This window comes from Amborella trichopoda, chromosome 2, assembly GCF_054954075.1.
Source record: "Amborella trichopoda isolate Santa Cruz 75 chromosome 2, AtrichopodaSantaCruz75HAP2 v2.0, whole genome shotgun sequence".
Taxonomy (NCBI): Eukaryota; Viridiplantae; Streptophyta; class Magnoliopsida; order Amborellales; family Amborellaceae; genus Amborella; species Amborella trichopoda.
Window position 1 is genome coordinate 14,298,532 of NC_142337.1, and position 18,912 is coordinate 14,317,443.

Genomic DNA, 18,912 nt, shown 5'->3' on the forward strand with positions numbered 1-18,912 from the left:
TTTTACAAACCGAAAGATCTCAAAGCCCACTAATTTGTGAAGCCTGAAACCTCTCTTTGAAATGTCACTATTCCTCACTCTTCATTTTTCCATGAACACCTCTCTCCATCTATCTCACATCTTCTCTTTCTATATTTTGCCATTCCATCACCCTACTCTCTCTCTTACTGGAACTGAATCATATGTCACCACAAAAGGACTGGTTCTATACATATCTTATTGCGTCTGTGTACTTTCATTCTCTGCAAATACCAGAGGATTTCGCTTTTTGGATGAAGTGGATACTTATGCATCTGTTAACAATTTGGGTTTCAAGCACACTTTGCTCTTTTATGTGATTTTTTCCTTCGGTTTTTGCATGATTCATGGCTAGTCTCAAAGAGTACAACAATGGTTTAAATTTCTTTAATTTGGCTTTCTAGAGAGAGGTTTGATGATAAAGTGAGAAAGAGAGAAGAGAGGGACTTGCAGGTTTTTATGGGTAGTGGGAGATACAGAGGGAGAATATGGCTTTCTAGTGAGGGCCAGCGGGGAGAGAGAGATCTGATGAGAAAGAGAAAGAATAGATATGGGTTTTTAGGAAAATATAGAGACCAAGAGATTCAGTTCAGCAGGGAGAGAGAGATCCGATGAGAAAGAAAGAGAGAGAAGAGAGATGAGAGGTATATAGGCTTTTAGGAGAAGATATGTAGAGAGAGAGAGCAAGAGATTTGTTATTTAGATGCACTCTCAAGATACAAGAGGGTGAGAGAGAAATGGGGTAAAAAGGAAATTTGAAGGAAACAAAGGATAAAAAACTCTTATATCGTGTATTGAAAATATACATGATCATTACCCATGTGTCTAATATATATATCACTTCCCATATGTATCACAGTCCCATTTTAGCAATGGAAGTTGAGGCTTCCAAAACAGTGAGCTTCCTTTTTTTTTTTTCTTTTTTTCTTTTTTTTTTTTTCTTTTTTTTTTTTATAGAAGTTGAGGCTTCCAAAACGGTGAACTTTTTTTTTCTTTTTCTTTTTTTTCTTTGGAGGAGGTAGTGATAATTTGATGGGAAATAAAATTTATTATCTATAATAAAAATGAAACTCAAAACGTCACATTAGACTCCTTGCCACATTGACTACCTAACATTGAGCCCATTCCTGACCATACTACTTTCCATTGTGAAAAAGGGTAGTTCCATGCTTTTTTGGTAGCCACAATTTCCAAAATAAAATTAAGTGATGCATGCGGTGGTGTCCATGACCTCTCATGAAAACCACCACAAAACTTACGAATCAAACATGTCTTACGGAATTCATTACGGAGGTTGGTCACATACATTCAGTTCTTATTTTTAACGGAGATGTAGGCTCATACTCCTATGAAATATGCCCATAAATATTCCAAATGTAACTCCTTTTTTAGAAAGAAAGAATCTATAAAGGGCTAGATATAACCGCCTATGAAATAGATAACCTGCACTTCTTGAACCATTAAAAACATTTTTTAAGGATCTTTTACAAAATGTTTCTTCATGGGCTCCTTAAAGAGGGGAAGAAATGCCCTCAGGGGTCAAAATAGGGGACGATTGACCTATGTAGCATCCACCCAATGGTGCGTGGATGAAATATTTTCCCTTATCTTTTGGCTGGCTTTGCATTATGAAATGTGTGTGCATTGGAGAACTATCCACATGAGCCCATCAGCAATCAACATACGCCCTTATCTTTTGGCTGGCTTTGCATGATGAAATGTGTGTGCATTGGAGAACTATCCACATGAGCCCATCAGCAATCAACATACGCACGGGCACGCACATGTTCATGCACAAACACAATTGTCCAATCTGCATAATATTATAATCAGAAATACATATTTGGGAGCCTTCAGCATTGAATTGCGGAGTTTCAAATCATCAGGTCTCGATTGGAATAGGAAGAGGAGTTTCGGTGGCAGAAATCATTTTGATTGTTTTGATGTATTTAAGAACTGTTTGGTCGCTGGCGCTTCTGAACATCAAACTGGACCTCAACCAGGCCTGTTATACCTGCTGTTATCTTCTGTCCTGCCTTTACAGGACCAACTCCTGGTGGAGTACCTAGTAAATAATCAATTCAAAGTAATTAACTGATTAATTTTTGTAATATAAAGTTCGAAGAAACTTTTCAGTATTTTCTCGTTTTATTTTATCATATGGAGCTTTCAATGGTCAAAAATGGCAGAAAACAAAAAAAAGAACAAAAAAAGATCGACGTCAAGTAAGTTGGTAGAAAAATGCTGAAAAATTCAAGCCATTACCAGTCAGTATGACGTCTCCTTCAAAAAGAGTCATAATAGAGCTTATATGACTGATAAGGAATGGGATCTTAAACATCATATCTTTGGTTGAACCCTTTTGTCGGGTTTCACCATCTACCTGCGTAATCCCTTCTTGTCAACTCATATATAATACAATAATGAAAGAAACATAAGGAGCAAGGAAATATGCCAATGAATTAGAGAAAAGAAAAATACAGAAAACAACGACATGACTTGGGATGATAACCTTTAGCCATAACTCCAAGTCATGAGGGTCCTTCACCATAGACGTGGGTATCTGCAGGGAAGAAAACTGGTACATTAGCACATTGAAGAACGTTGTAAAAAATTTCTCAGAGCTTTCAAATTGGCTGAAAAAAAAAAATGCTATCACATCCACACCTAGATTATCTATGATAAGCCTAGTTTGTAGTAGGACAATTCTTTTCCTCCGGAGGATCAAAGGGAATTCCAATTTTCTATGGCAAAGTGGCCAATATACCAGGTTGTTCAATGGATAATCAAGTTCGAAGATCATGCAATAAAAGACAATGAACACTAAGAAAAGAGTCAGAACAGGGTCCAAATTTAATAGGCCATTCAAGTGAGATAGAATTGCACATGAAACTACGGTAATGCAGAATAATTATCCAAGTCAGATGCATGTGTTCATTCTTGATATGACTACTACCCTTATGTATCATTACCAGTTGATATAAACCAGCAGATTCCCATGGATGAAGGAACCTGGACTGTCACGGTTTTTAATACAAAATATGTATCAAGTCTGGCTAGTGTTTGCTTCCCTAGGCAGTTTGTTGCTCAAAAAGCAGGCATCCAGTCTGATTTCAAGATTTATCATCTAGTCAGTTTCTTGACAGTCATGTTCCCAGCTGAATGGAATGACATTGTTTTGTCCACCACACGCAACCCCACATTTCCCCAAGACAATTGGAACAAACAAATTTAATTTCAATGTTGATTCAAAAGGAAACCCAGGACCCAGTGGAATTAGGGAAGTATATACTCAAACAGCCAGGGACATATCCTCCTAAACATTTTCACTCCCTGCAGGCCATGGAGATGCAAACTTCGCCGAAACCTGGGAACTTCTGGCTGTTCTCAAAAACTTCTACAGCCAATGGGATGACAACTTGCTCATCCAGAGCGATTCAGCGAACACCATAACATGAGCCTGCATGAGACAACTTGCCCATGGAGACTGCACCAAGCATTCAACAAAATCCATGACATCCTCTCTCAAATTACTTACCAATAGACTTTGTAGAAGGTAACACCCTTGCGGATGAGTTAACCAAGAAATGCTGCATGCCTGTCATCAGTGATACCCCTTGCACGAACCAAACAGAGTAAGCACTACGCCTACCACCACACTCTTTTATACCTATTTCATTAGTCTCCCAAATTTCATATGACAAAAAGAACACACAATTTTGTCTCTCGATACCCCATTGTTTTGTTGTCTTACCAGCTTAAAGCCCACAATTGTACAGAATACAGTTTTGCAGTAAAAAATGTTACTAAAAGTAAAAATAAAAAAAATAGCCATTTCATTAGAGAATTCATTGTGAAACTGCAGCCCGAATGTGGTTTGTTATTTGTAAAACCACTGGATGACTTGCCATTTTCAACAGGTATGATGCACGGATACAGGTGTGGTCACAGCTTCACCATCAATCCATGGTCATTTTCCAAAGGTTTTCAAAAAACCCATCAGGATTTTGGCAGCTATTACGAAGCATCCATGCATAATAGATAACAGGGAGGCATCCCAAAGAAGAACTCATATAGTAACAGAATTTGCTGATAAACTAGCTGAAACATGCTGCATCAATCATGTAGCAACAGAAATCGCTAATAAACTAGCTGAAGCATGCTGAATCAATTATACAAAATCATCTATTTACTTAGGTAAGTTATTGCAGATTATCTACTTTATTGGCAAGTTATTTGTATGAAACTCAGAAAGAACATCTCTCTCTCTCTCTCTCTCTCTCTCTCTCTCTCGCTTATATATATATATATATATATATATAGGAAAAAGCTGAGATTAGCCCACTAGCTCATATGAACATATAAGCCCAACAGCCCAGATTGAATCTGGACCGATTTGACGATCACGAAACACCTAATGAAAATATAAAAAAAATTATTCGCAAAAAATAAAATGACCAAAATACCCTCCAAAACTTTTTAGGGGTATTTTGGTCAATTTATTTCATGTAAAATAATTTTTTGATATTTTTCGAAGGTTCACCTATTTTTGATAAACACTCGTCTAAATTTCAAATGATTTGAATTTGTAGAAAATAAAATAAAATTCAAATATTATCGGACATCCGTGATCGTCAGATCGGCCCAGATTCAATCTGAACCATTGGACTCATATGTTCATATGAACTAGTGGGTTAATCCCAGCTTTTTTCATATATATATATAGAGAGAGAGAGAGAGAGAGAAAGAGAGAGAGAGAGAGAGGAAAAGTCTTAAAAATGCCTAGAGACGAAGTGCTATAGTGTTTCGCCCCTGTCACGAACATGCTATGTCCGTGATGGTTTGCCTAAAATCCCACGGACCTACGGGAGCCATGGAGGTCCCCCCATATTTGACCCATACTTTTTGCGCGAAAAAAATCCCGTCACGAACCGCCATGGACATGCTAAGTCGGTGACGGCCTTTAATCCACGCTGTCCAAAAAAATCGGACGGCGCCGAGCCTATGGGCGAAAATACTGTTCATTTTCGCCCATAGGTCGAGAAATGTGACTTTCAATCTTCAAAATTTTGTGATAGCCTTAAAATATATTTTCATCTTTAATTATGAAATTTAAAGCATAAAAAATAGTGCAGATTGAGCAGATCTATGAAAATGTGAAAATCTTAAAAATTGATTGTCCAAAAATGCATTATAAGATTGCACTATTTCCAAAACTTGAAATCCATTTTTTTCTCATGTCCATGCATCATAATGTCGAGATGATCAATTTGAGGATATTTGGGTATCAAAACAACCCCTTCTAATAAAATTTTTGAGGTGGGCTCTAATTTGATTGTTTAGAGCCTTGACTCTATATAAACTTTTTTCTCACTATTCAAATTTATTTATTTTCTCATGTCCATGCATTTTGAGGTCGAGATGATCAATTTGAGGATATTTGGGCATCAAAACAACCTCTTCTAGTGAAATTTTTGAGGTGCGTTGTAATTTGATTGTTTAGAGCCTCGCACTTATATAAACTTTTTCCATATATATAGGGTTAATTTTAGAGTACACCATATTAATAATGAACTTAGAGCTTAGTATCCAAAATTTTTGGCATCAAATGCCCTTACAAGTCCAAAAAATTACACTAACAATGGCTTACTCGAAAATTTTGATAAGGCCATTTTTGTAATTTTAAATACATTGAAAGTTCAATCATCATTCAAAAAAGTCAAAGAAATCTTTTGATGTTGAAATTAAGGTTTGGAGAGATTTTAAAAAGACCAAAATGCCCTTTATAAAATACATGAAATATATATATAGATATATGAAAAATGTTGTCGTACGCTCACAAACCTACATTACATATGAGTCCAATGGCCCAGATTGAATCTGAACCGATCCAATGATCACGATTGCATTTCGTATTTGAATTTTAGTTTTTTTTATAAATCCAAATCACTTGAAATTTTAGGCGTGTGTTCTTTAGAATAGAAGAATCCAAAAGAAATATCAAAAAAATATTTTGTGAAAATAATTTGACCAAAATACACACTAAACTTTTTAGGGGTATTTTGATCAATTTATAATATGCAAATTATTTTTTTAATATTTTTATTAGATGTGCCTTGATGAAAAGAATAGACGCTTAAAATTTCACATGATTTAGATTTACAGAAACAAAATTAAAATTAAAATATGAAATAAGGTCATGTCCATCAGATCGGCCTAGATTGAATCTGGGCTATTGGGCTCATATATAACCATAGGTTAGTGGGCCTACACCATATATATATATATATATATATATATATATATATATATGTGGGAAAAGATGGGATTAGCCCACTAGCTCATATGAACATATGAGCCTAACGGCTCAGATTGAATCTGGGTCAATCGGACGATCACGGATATCCGGTAGTGCTTGAATTTATTTTTTTTTTCTACAAATCCAAATCGTTTGAAATTTTAGATGTGCGTTCTTCTCATCAAGGCGCATCTAATAAAAATATAAAAAAATTGTTCGAGAAAAACAAACCGACCAAAATACCCCTTGAAACTTTTCGGGGGTATTTTGGTCAATTTATTTCATGTAAAATATTTTTTTGATGTTTTTCGAAGATTCCCCTATTTTTGATAAACACACGCCTAGAATTTCAAGTGATTTGGATTTATAGAAAAAAACCTAAAATTGAAACACTACCGGACATCTGTGATCGTCAGATCGGCTCAGAATCAATCTGGGACGTTGGGCTCATATGTTCATATGAGCTGGTGGGCTAATCTCATCTTTTCCCATATATATATATATATATGTAGGCCCACTAGCCTATAGTTACATATGAGCCCAATGGCCCAGATTCAATCTGAGCCGATCTGACGGACATGACCTTATTTCATATTTAATTTTTTTCTACAAATTTAAATCATGTGAAAATTTAGGCATCTATTCTTCTCATCAAGGCACAGCTAATAAAAATATTAAAAAATTAATTTGTATAATATAAATTGATCAAAATACCCTTAAAAAATTTAGTGGGACCATTTATCTTTTGTACATGAAGGTCACAATCCAATCATTCTTGTCCCTTAAATTTCAAAATGGTGCTTGTAAGATTGCCATTGGATTGACACAAAGTTCCAAAAAATAATAATTCTCGAAGAATCTGAGATCAGTCTACTAACTGACAGCTACAGTAAAGGCCCAATGGCCCAAATTGAATCTGGGTAATCTAATTGTTACGATTGAATTTCGTATTTGAATTTTAATATTTTTTTTTAGTAATCCAAATCAATTGAAATTTTGAGTGTCTATTCCTAAAAAATATGCGAATCTAATAAAATATTAAAAAATAATTAGCAAAAATAAATAGACGAATCTAATAAAAGTTTTAAGGGGTATTTTGATCAATTTATTTTTTGAGAATTATTTTTTTAATATTTTAAGTGTGTGTGTAAAAATAAATAGGCGAATCTAATAAAAGTTTAAGGGGTCCCTTGGGGGGGCGAGGGTTCGGGGTGGGGATTGTGTCTCTTATAGGCAACATACCCAGTTTTCTTATAGGTTATAATGAGAACCCTCCAACAATCCATGTTTTACATATATGCAGATACATCATGTTCTTTTAACTTCATCTCAAGAAGGTAAAACTTAATAAACATCATGATCTAAAAATTGAAATTTGAAAAATATTTTTCCATAGATAGGAGCTGCACAAACTCCAAATTTAGAGACTTTGACCAACTCAAATCCAAGTCACAAAACATTTGCTCCTTTGGAATAGAAGATTCGATGCGATTCAGCACCTACTTCAGTATAGGAAAGAAATTTTCAAATGTTGTGCTTTTGATGCCATGATGCCATCTTGCGAGAGTCTTAAAATAAAGTTTAAAAGAGTGTACAGGAATTTATTAAAAAATAGGGGGGTTGTCGATGCAACTTATAAGAAAAGAGAGTATATTCTCTATGGAAACTCTCATGTGTTTGTGTGTGTGAATATATACAAGTTCACTGCATCTTGAGCGCACACAAATTTCAAACCAAGGTACAATGCTGCTTAATGGAGAATCCAATGCCAAAATAGATGCTATATAAGAGATCTTACAACTGAACCAATGGGGGTGAAGGTGTCTTGGCCTTTGGCAACTGTCCAAGGAAGCCCTGCAGCCTAGAGATAGAAAAATGTGTGAGAAACCAGTAGACATGCTAAGAATCTCTCTCGACAGTAGACAACTGAAAGTAATTATTGAGAAAATATAGGTTCATAAACCTAGTCCGTGCCACCTCTCTGCACCAATGTTGCTAGTCAATCTAATCGTTGTAATTCTTACTACAATTCTCAGTTCAAGTGAAGAAGAGATTGAAACTTAGAATAGGTAGTTAACCCAATTTTGAAACTAGTGATTGTGGAGGGTAACTAATAATATATAGTACACAACCAAATGGCACAAAACGATTTTCCTCCACAAAGACCTGACCACTGGTTGTACACAAAAAGGACAACAATTACTATTGTAGATGAATAACTGTGAAAAGTTGGGAGCACATAACAGGCAATATATGAGCATTATCATCTTTCAGAAGCACACGCACACACGCACTCACGCGCGCGCACACATACACGAACCCAAACACATGCTCCTGTTTGTGTGTATAGAGAAAATTGCCGTACCTTCATGAAGGCCTAAGTATACTATTATATTACCTTCATCTTCCTAATATAAAGGCATAGGGATCTAGCCACATCCTTCCATTAAAAGGGAATGACTCCATTGATTATGAAAACAACCTCACAAAAAGCAATGTTCCACAGGTCGATTGAGCAGTTTAGATCACAAAACCATCTAAGTCTGACTGCGAAATGCAGCAAAATCTAGTGCACATCCCTTAAGTGGTGAAGTTCAAATGATGCGACAAGATTGAAGAAAGTTGTTAGCTTCCATAGACAAAGGCTAAATGTAGCAACTTAACTTACATATTTCCTCTTTAAAAAAATTTGTAACAAAATCAACATTTAAAATACAAAAGCTCAGATGTATACCTTAGCAGAAGATTGTATTTCTCTGGCAGTCATGTCCAAGGCAAGTGCATAACCTGTGATTTGAATCAGTAGGCATTAACTGCCAAACTTCTACTAATACTTGAAATGTAAACTATAGAGTATGGATTCAAAAGCACCATTGACATATTGGAATGCAAAGATCCTTTTTATGATTAGAGACAGTGAAGAGAAAGATGGCCTCCAAGTTGAATAAAGCTCCTGATCTTTTTTATAGATTAAATATAAAATACAAAAATTCATTATACACATTATATTTACCCAAACAATTATCATATTATCTAAAAATTAATAGCATTTAACTTGCAGATATAATTGTCCAAATATTTCATTTGGAGAAATCTTTTATGCCATACCCAATGGCGTAAAAGTTCCAAATCTCCTAACAGGGAAGAAAGATGAGCACATAAAGGAAGAGACACTTCTAGAGGGAGGGGGGGAAGACTACCAAAAAAAGGGGGCCATATCACCTTCTCATCTAAATATAGTTACCAAACCATCAACAAAGAGAAAGTATAGAATAAAAAAGGTGCTATTACCACCAGCTGCAAATGCAAGTCAATTGGAGTGCATGACAGACTGTCGATGTGTCATAATAGTATTCGGGTGTTTTAAAAATCGTCGATCTAGTCGGGGAATCACCGATTCGGATTGGGAATTGGTAGGGTCCAACCTGGTTCCTAGTTGGAACCAAGAATTGTTTTGAATTTGATAGAATCACCTGGTTCTATCAAGGATCCAAGCAAGTCTGTAAGGGAACCAGGTAATTCAGATTGGTCGAATTGCATGGTTCTCACCCATTTCATTTTCTTAATTTTTTCAATTATAAGTTTTTTTCAAATTTAAAATTTTTTATATCATTTTTTTTTGGGGAACCGAATCTCACACCAAAGAATCAGCCGGATCCAGCCGGGATCGGCAACTTGGATTGGTCCCGAATGATCGATCCGACCTTCTAATCAAGGTTTTAAAACACAGGAGAGTTATATTCGATTAGTTGTTCCTACCAGAAAGGAATATTCTTTCCGTTATTCAAGTCCTTATTCCTTGTCTCACTCAAGTCTGACATAGAATCAAAGCCATGACTAAACAAAATCCTTTATTTTGGAAAACCCTAATCCATCATTTTGGCAGGCAAACTAGAAACTGGCACACACTAAATATACAATCCAATACAAGCCCTCGGAACTCTATTTTTATTTCTTTCATTAATACTCTTCCTAAAAACTTCACAGTATTTGGTTTCCAGTTGAGAGAGACACCAAGAACCTCCCATTTCTTTCTTTAGGACAACATATTATGGCAACTTCAGGAAGATTTCATAGTTCTTCGCTTACCAAAAATCCTTTTGGTTTTTTCTATACTTATTGAAGCTTCAAATATATCTCAGGTTAGGTTGTTATGGCAAAGCACATGAAATTTACATGTCCAGCAACTGTAACACAAAGAGCATAAAGATAATTTAAAAAAAAAACACGAAGAGCTTAAAGATAACTTCTAGTTGCTCTAGGACATGTGTTTGCTTCTTTAATGTCTGTCGTGTTCCTCAAGTTATTGCTTCTTTAATTTCTGTCATGTTTCTTGCTCTTTAACTTCCTAGTTGCTTTTTCATTTGTCTTGTTCCTGAAGCTCTCACTTCTAATTCTCATCTTCAGAGATTTTGGATCAGTTAACTGTCTAGGGCCTCACTCCAACAAATCCTACATGCCATATCTTTGTTGGCTTCCTCATAAGAATTCTAGATTCCAGATATCTATTGCACAAAGCCACATAGTATAGTGCATTTTACCATATCAATTTTATTTTATTTTAACGTTTACCTAATCAATTGTTATGACTACTCTAGATTTAGTTACAAAGTCTGATTCATCTTCACATATCAACAAGTATATTTTAGAGAAATTTCAACTCCTTTAATCCTTCTAGACTGCGTCTGACGCAAGTAACCCTTCATATTATCATCATCCTCAGAGCCTTTTCCCAACTATTTGAGGTTGGATGCATATAATTTATTAATCGATTTCAGGTGTAGAAAACCATATTTCTTCTATGCTCAGTTGAAAGTTTCATTTTTTTTCACTATCAGCTTGATCGACATTGTCGACTCCACTAAAATGACAGAAGGTAAGGACTCTTAAACAAAATCATAATATAATGTTTCCATCAACTTAGTTTTAATGCATTGTCCCTGGTGCAAAGATTGTACAAGAGCAGCAGACAATGTCGCAGGCTGATTGACTGGGAGTAGCTAAAAGGGCTAAACCTTCTTGAACTGTTGCTTTCCTGAGTAATATTCCAACACATTGGTGATCAGAAAATTGGGTCAAAGTTGTCATTGTGGCATACAAGAGAAACCATGCAAATCTATGCATTTAATAGGCTATGAACTTTGCCCAAAGTGTGGGTTTTATAGAAATATTTTCAAGACTTGGTTGATAAATTAAGTAGACAAGGAGTGGCCTCTCCTCAGCTACTGCAGATGGACTAGTAGAAAACAAGTTTGCACAATTCTAGCAGAGATAATGGTTTCTATTGACTGCAAAAGACTGTTAACGAGAATAGCAAGCAGCCTTGCTAAAGGTAATAAGTAATACGTGATACTCATCACAAATCAATATACCAACTTCTTGGGCCTTCAAATAGTAATCTTGTAAATAGATCAGTTAATATGCAAATGGAAGGTAGAGTAGGTCCAGCATCCAGAATACCCAATGATGGTCATTATCTTGATCAAAAGAGAAAACCCAATGATATTAGAACCAGATCAGTTGATGAAGCATTTTTTCATGTCAATCCAATTTGAATTGGCAAATATGCAAACCTGGCTGATTCTAAGAAAAAAGAGAAAAAGCATTAAAGAGAGGAAAAAGAAACGGTAGAAAACCCAAGCCAGAGTTTGAGAAAAACCAAAACCAAGAAGTTCTAGGGAAACACTATATACAATAAAAAACGAAGAGCTAGACATAAAGACATGCATCGAAGATCAAATATGCAGGAAGTAAAGGGCCACTACAGTAAAAAATACAAAACTCTTATTTTTTAGGGCCACTGTAGTAAAAAATACAAAACTCTTTTTTAGGAACCCTTTAATTTTAAAGGGCTTCTTTTTTGAAGTAAAGGACCAATATAAGGGGAAATATAGGGAAAAATTCAAAAGTTCTTCCAACAACTTAATCCTAAATTAAAGAGCTTCTTGAGCTTTTAAATCATCCCATAGATTGGTGTCTACTGTAGTTAGAAGTCAAAACCATCCATAGCTACATTCATTCTTTTTGATAAATAACCGATTCACTGATTATGAAGCACACATCAAGTATCCCCTAATAAAAGAATTAGAGATGTACACATCTAATAAAAGAAAGAAAGGAATAGAAAAGAAGCTGGAAAAACATGGACTGGCAAATTAGAGAGTTAGGGAGGAGTGAGGATGAGGGCCACAAAGATATATCACCCATAGCTATATTTGCCAACAATCTGCTAAGAATGATCCTCTACGCAAAGTTGTAAAACCTGATTCTCCTTTGTAAATGTAACGACAGCAAGAATATAAATATCAGCAGCTCTAGGTCCAAGGTCAATGTTACTAAGGTAGATAATATGAGATATCAATGTGATCATGTACCTGTTTGTTTAACACACATTAGCATGACCTAGATGAGAAATAGAAATATACTACCCAAGTTATAACCAGAATTCAGTGACAAAGTTCATGGCTGGGGCGTGATCTGTTTCAGTGCAATTATCAAGACTTTTATCACGAAATAATCTGTTCTACAGTTATAAGTGTAACAATTAGTACTAGTATATGTAGCCACGTAACAATTAGAGGTCACTGGCATGATGCTTGCTTGATTATGAAAAAAACGAAAGTACCATTGCTTGGTTCTTCAAGGGAGGGGCAAGAAAAAGAGAGAGAGAAGTAAATCGCCTGCTACCATGCAAATCAATTTTTTTTACTAAAATACTCCCTTAAAAGTATTTAAAGGACAAAATTTCTCGAAAGCAGAGAGCACCTCCAACATAGTCCATGGCGGTTCCTTGGGGTACATCACGAGCATTTCGCCCAACAATGACTGCTAACTCGACTTCATGATCCAATGACTCCAAAGGATGAGGGACTTCAATGGCACCCCCATTTTGAAGATAAGAAGATGTGGGCTTCAAGAATAGAACTGGCTCCTAATTGAATGAAGGAGTAAATCAAGCACAATATAAATAAGATTAACCGCTCGCCTAACATCTCAAAGATCCAGGGATCAAACAGAATATATGGACTCCATTTTTCATTGATAATGAAAAGTAAAATCCTGGTAACAATTTCAAGCAATATCCTCCATGCATTATTAGAAGAAATGGCATACAAACAAAAGCCAACAATTTCATGTTGAAAATGTCATCAAGAAGAAGCTTAGAGGAGCTTCTCTCAGATTTCACAGTAGAAAATACAACGGTATTGAAACTGCAAAAACTAATTCACAAATACCGAATAAATCAAACTTACTACAGATATTCAGGATGCTCAAAGTAGAAGAGACCATCCCTTTTTCCTTCCTTAATAATTAAAAGAGTAGATGAGACTGTCATGCATCACTGAAATCTATAATGTAGCTTTGTGTAGCTTGATTGTCACAATAAAGAACGGCAGGTGGTGAGTGATAAACATCCAAGTCATGCAGCAGGGAGCGTAACCAAATGATCTCACAGCTGGCAGTAGCCATAGCTCGGTATTCGGCCTCGGCGGAAGACCGACTAACAGTATGTTGCTTCTTGGTTTTCCAAGATATAAGAGAGTGGGCACAATATCAAGTGGTAGAGCGGCGGGTATCAAGGCAACTTGCCCAATCAGAGTCACAAAAAACTCGAAGTTGAAGAGGGTTGTCTAAGGGAGAAAATAAAAATCCCTACAATCCAGGGATTTACAACTGGGAATAGCATATATCCTGTAAAATTTCCATAATCAAAGGATTATATTTGGCATGTAATTGTAATATAATTATCCCATTTGGGTCAATGAAAAAAAAAAAAATCGATTCAAATCAGGATAAGTTCGACCCTCGCACTCGCAAATGTGTTTTCCTTGGTTATCCCATGCTCAAAAAGGCTACCGTCTTCTTGACCTTTCCACCAATTCTATTTTCAACCTTTCCACCAATTCTATTTTCACTTCTCGTGATGTAGTATTTCATGAGAACATTTTCCCTTATCAAAATCTCCCTTCCACCGATTCCTTGTCATTTTACCTTACCGATGTCACTTTATATACCCACTTCTATGAAAAAGATGCAATGACATGGTCCGATCCTGGATCGGAAATTCTATTTTCAACCTTTCCACCAATTCTATTTTCACTTCTCTGATGTAGTATTTCATGAGAACATTTTCCCTTATCAAAATTTCCCTTCCACTAATTCCTTGTCAGTATTTCATGAGAACATTTTCCCTTATCAAAATCTCCCTTCCACCAATTCCTTGTCATTTTACCTTACCGAGTCACTTTATATACCCACTTCTATGAAAAAGATGCAATGACATGGTCTGATACTGGATCCAAACTTCTGTCAATAAAGAGATTGTTGATAGTATTTCCTATGAAACCACTGCTCAAGGCATGTGGGATGATCAAATTACGACGGAAATTGTTTTTGTAGCCACCTGCTACTGCTTTTCTTCTTGAAAAAGAAGAGAATAAGCTCTATTGACTTTAGGAAGAGGGTCCATTAGAAGGATCTAGCCTCGAATTGGGTGATAAGACTCATGGAGTCCCATGAGAAATGAAATTTATCTGTCATGTTGTAGATAGTCATGCAAGGCCTTAGAATACCCACAAGAACAAGGTGGAAGAGGGGTATAAGAAGCAAGTTCTTCCCAAAGAGATTTAAGTTTGGTGTAATAAGCTGAAATCGTGGAAGAACCTTGAGAAACAAGTGCAAGATCCCGTCGTAACTTGAAAAGACGAGGTGCATTGCTTTGAGAAAAGCGATCTTTCAAATCATCTCACATGCCTTGAGCTGTGGTTTTATAAAAAATATTATCAGTAATCTCTTTCAGCAATCTCTTTATTGAGAGAATTTTAGATACAGGATCGGACCATATCATTGCATCTTTTACATAGAAAATGATTAGAAGAAGAGATGGGAGGTATGATTAAAGAACCATCCACAAAGGAGAGCTTATTTTTGGCACTCAAAGCAGTAGTCACAGCTCGACTCCATTGTGGATAATTCTCACCTTCAAGGATGTGAGAGACAAGAATATTACCAGGATTGTCATTGTTGGTCAAATGAAAAAGGCTAGTGAAATCACTAACAAAGGAAGAAAAGCTATTACCATTGGTCATAGTGTTCCCATCAGGGATGACATTGGTGGAGTCTTCAGACAGACAAGGTTTTTGGTTGTCTATGGCAATAGACATAGAATAGGGAAATTTGACGGAACTGCGTCAATGGAATACAAGTAGCAAGGAATTTACAGGCTTCTTTCTAGAGAGAGGGAAGCTAGTAAGAGAGAATCTCGGTGGTGTGTTACTATGGCGAGCAATCCGAGCCGGAATATCGACTACGTGTTCAAGATGGTGCTCATCAGTGACTCAACCATGGGCAAGTCTCAGGTCCTGGCCTGATTTGCTCGGAACGAGTTCAGCCTTGATTCGAAGGCCACCATGACAGCGTGAGGTCAAGAATATGGCTAGGAGCTTGAGCGAAGATAATGGCTCGGATTTTATCTCTGTTCGATGCCAATCAAGTGATTTCGAATGGAGATCTTGAATGGCTCTGATCAGAAGAAAAATAAGGGAACCCAGAGAAAGAAGTTGAGTCCCAAGATCAATAGAAAGGTACCGTCATATCCCTCTTTCAATTCATGTACGAAATAGCCTCCACCTTGCAAAGAACTCCCTAAACATGCACCCACTACCTCCGCCAAACACAGCCTCTTGAACTATCTTTTGGAGATTAAAAACATCTTTGATCCTACGCTCCAAGAACATCCAAGTGCCCTTTGCAAATCACGCTTGCAGACATGCAAACCCTCTAAATTTTGCAACTCATCCAAGTTGCAAAACTTGCAAAACCCTCTCCATTTGCATCTCGTTCAAGTTACAAAACTTGCAAACCCAATACGCAATTAATGGGATGCAAGATGCAAAAATAATGACACGCCGATAGCAAGATGAAATCAGCGGGATGTAAGATGCAGCAATATGGTACACCAACAGCAAGATGAAATCAATGGATGAAAGATGAAAGCAAGATACAACGGGAATGTCTACCTTCCTTAAAAAAATCTCTACGATCAAGAGAGATGAAGAAATCACTGGTGAGTGACGGATTGGATCGTTATTGATAGTTAATTTTTGGAGAATTGACCTTTCTTGTTATTACCCCAAAAGGGATACTTATATTACAATTACATGCCAAATATAATCCCTTGATTAAGGGGATTTTACCAGTTATTCCTAGTTGTAAATCCTTGGATTGTAGGGATTTACAATTTGAAATAATGAAACCGTTGCAGCTCTCCAATTTCACATTTAAATGGGAGATACATTGGTACACAAATGATCACAAAATCAAGAGGAAGCAAATCATCACACTTGATCAGTAAGCAAGATCTGATTGAAAAAGAAAATCGTATTCGAAAAGCAATATGAATTCATATAGAGACTGTCAGCTAATAAATAGAATATACATTTCCCTAAAAAGAATCATGGAACCGTGGCAAAAAGGGGAGATTTTGATGAATGAGAAGAGAAAATGGAGGCGACCTTTGGCACAGCGTTGCCGAGCTCTTTGGCATGAGCTGCGTAATTCCTTCCTACCGCCACTATCTTTGTTCCCAAACTCAGGAGCTTGTTTGATGCAGAAGCCCCAGCCATTGTTAACCCTATTAACTCCCAAATTTCAAGTTTTAAAGTGTCACCCATCTCCATTTTTATAAAAAAAGCCGCCGTCTTTATTTACTGGTTCCAAAGTGTCAGATTAAAGATCTGAAGGTCGCGTGTTCGATCTACACACTCACCGCATTTTATTTTTATTAGCCGTCCAAACCCATCGCATTATTTTGAGAAAAATATTTTTTTATTTTTTATTTTTAGTTTCTCGAAAAACCCAAGTTTCAAAACATATGTTTTAATAAATCTATGTTTTAATATAAATAAATATGATTTTTTAATTTCTTCATAAACCTAAGTTTCAAAACATATGTTTTAATAAATCTATTTTTTAATATAAACAAATTTTAAAAAAACATGTTTTTTTTAAACTGAATTATTTCTCATTTCACTTATATACCTCAAACTCAATTATTTTTCTCTTTTTACTTATGTACCTCAAACTTCTCTCTTTTTCTCTTCATGGGTTTCTCTCTATCCTCTTATGTTTTTTCAAAACACATCTCTCCCTTTTTCCAATAACCTCTCACATCCATGAAGCCCTTCTCTCTTTAGAAGTTTGGGAAGATGACTTTTAAAAAAAACATATCTTTTGATATTTGTTTGACTTAAAAAAATCTACAATTGTCACACTTCAAGATATCTTTTAAAATCTCGAGTCTATTGTGAAATGAAACTTAAAAATAAAGAGTATGGAGATATTTTTTCTTTTATTTTTATTGACCAACTTAAATTTGATTTTTGGACGAAAATGGTCTTGTCCTGTTTCTGTAATCCAAATGGAGGATGCCTTTATTTTATTTTTATTGGCCGACTTAAATTTGATTTTTGGACAAAAATGGTCTTCCCCTTTTTCTGTAATCCAAATGGAGGATGCCTTTATTTTGAACGATGTTTTGAAATGGGCAGAAAGGCCGGACGATTTTTTACTAAATTCTTGAGATTTTTTTAGTAAAGTTCTTGGAAATAAAAAATAGAGTGATGCTCCTATCAGACCCTCTCACACCCATGTGTGTAAGACTCAAAATGATCACCATTAAATTTGGCACATATCTCTAGAAAAGTTATCACAAGAGTATGAGACTTGACTTTCCTAGAGATCTATGTCAAATTTAATGATGATCCTTTGGGGAGATCTGTCCCAAATTTAATGGTAATTATTTGGGGTCCTACACACATAGGTGTGGGAGGGTCTCACAAGGTCATTTCTCTAAAAAATATGATATGCAATTATCATGGAAAGGGTAAGAAATAAATAAATAATTAGGCCAAACAATAGTGCGGTAGGGAGAAGATAGTCGGCTAATCCAAGAAACACGTAAAACTAGTGATTAAATCGGTCAACCACCAATTTTAACCAGTTATCAACAAATATTGGTTTATTGCAATAGTTTAAAAAGCGGATCGGTGACCCGGATCGGGCACCTCAAAAATCGATCCGGATCGACGAATCGATGATCCGGATCGAGAATTGGGTGAATCGGTCAGAATAAAGCTTCAAAAAATTACAAAAAAATTATTAAAATTCATTATAAATATTATTTTTTAGGAATTCAATAAGAAATGAGGGTACTATATTAAGAATTTTCATGTTTTTGCATGAATATGCGAATATTGATATGTTCTTTCCCTGCATGAACTACTATTTAGCATTTAATTTACATCACACAAAAGGATAAACATAGAATTATCATGGAATAAATATATCAACATACATGGACTACAATAAAGCATACAATTAGTAACATAAATTAAAATGACAGACGACGTTGTTGTTCTTCTTGGTCACGCTGATGCCATTAATTGAATTCGTTTGACAATTCATTGATTCGATCTAAAAACAAATCATGATATTAGCAGGCGTCTGACTATACCCAAATCCCTGAGTGTTAGTGTTTTGTTGTGTTCCCAATCCAAAATCCCCGAAGCTTGTTCATCCTTCATGCTCACCTACAC

At 35.8% G+C, this 18,912-nt stretch overlaps 1 protein-coding gene across 1 annotated transcript; it reads right to left on the minus strand.

Annotated features, from left to right (window-relative positions):
• Positions 1–1,809: 1,809 nt before the first annotated feature.
• On the minus strand, positions 1,810–16,968 carry LOC18445055 (oxaloacetate tautomerase FAHD1, mitochondrial). Its single transcript, XM_006855202.4, has 7 exons — positions 16,831–16,968; positions 13,082–13,247; positions 9,051–9,103; positions 8,115–8,177; positions 2,531–2,581; positions 2,284–2,401; positions 1,810–2,083 (listed from the first exon to the last, which is right to left on the minus strand). The coding sequence occupies exons 1-7, from the start codon at positions 16,939–16,941 to the stop codon at positions 1,968–1,970; spliced, it is 678 nt and encodes a 225-aa protein (XP_006855264.3). The 5' UTR covers positions 16,942–16,968; the 3' UTR covers positions 1,810–1,967.
• Between the last annotated feature and the right edge of the window lie 1,944 nt (positions 16,969–18,912).

Bases quoted from the DNA above. Each gene is read 5' to 3' on its own strand.
- LOC18445055 (XM_006855202.4), bottom strand. From the start codon at position 16,941: ATGGCTGGGGCTTCTGCATCAAACAAGCTCCTGAGTTTGGGAACAAAG. The intron at 13,248-16,830 runs GTCGCCTCCATT...TCATTCAATTAG, and splicing joins TCGGCAACGCTGTGCCAAAG to GAGCCAGTTCTATTCTTGAA. The intron at 2,402-2,530 runs GTTATCATCCCA...GGGATTACGCAG, and splicing joins ACTTGGAGTTATGGCTAAAG to GTAGATGGTGAAACCCGACA.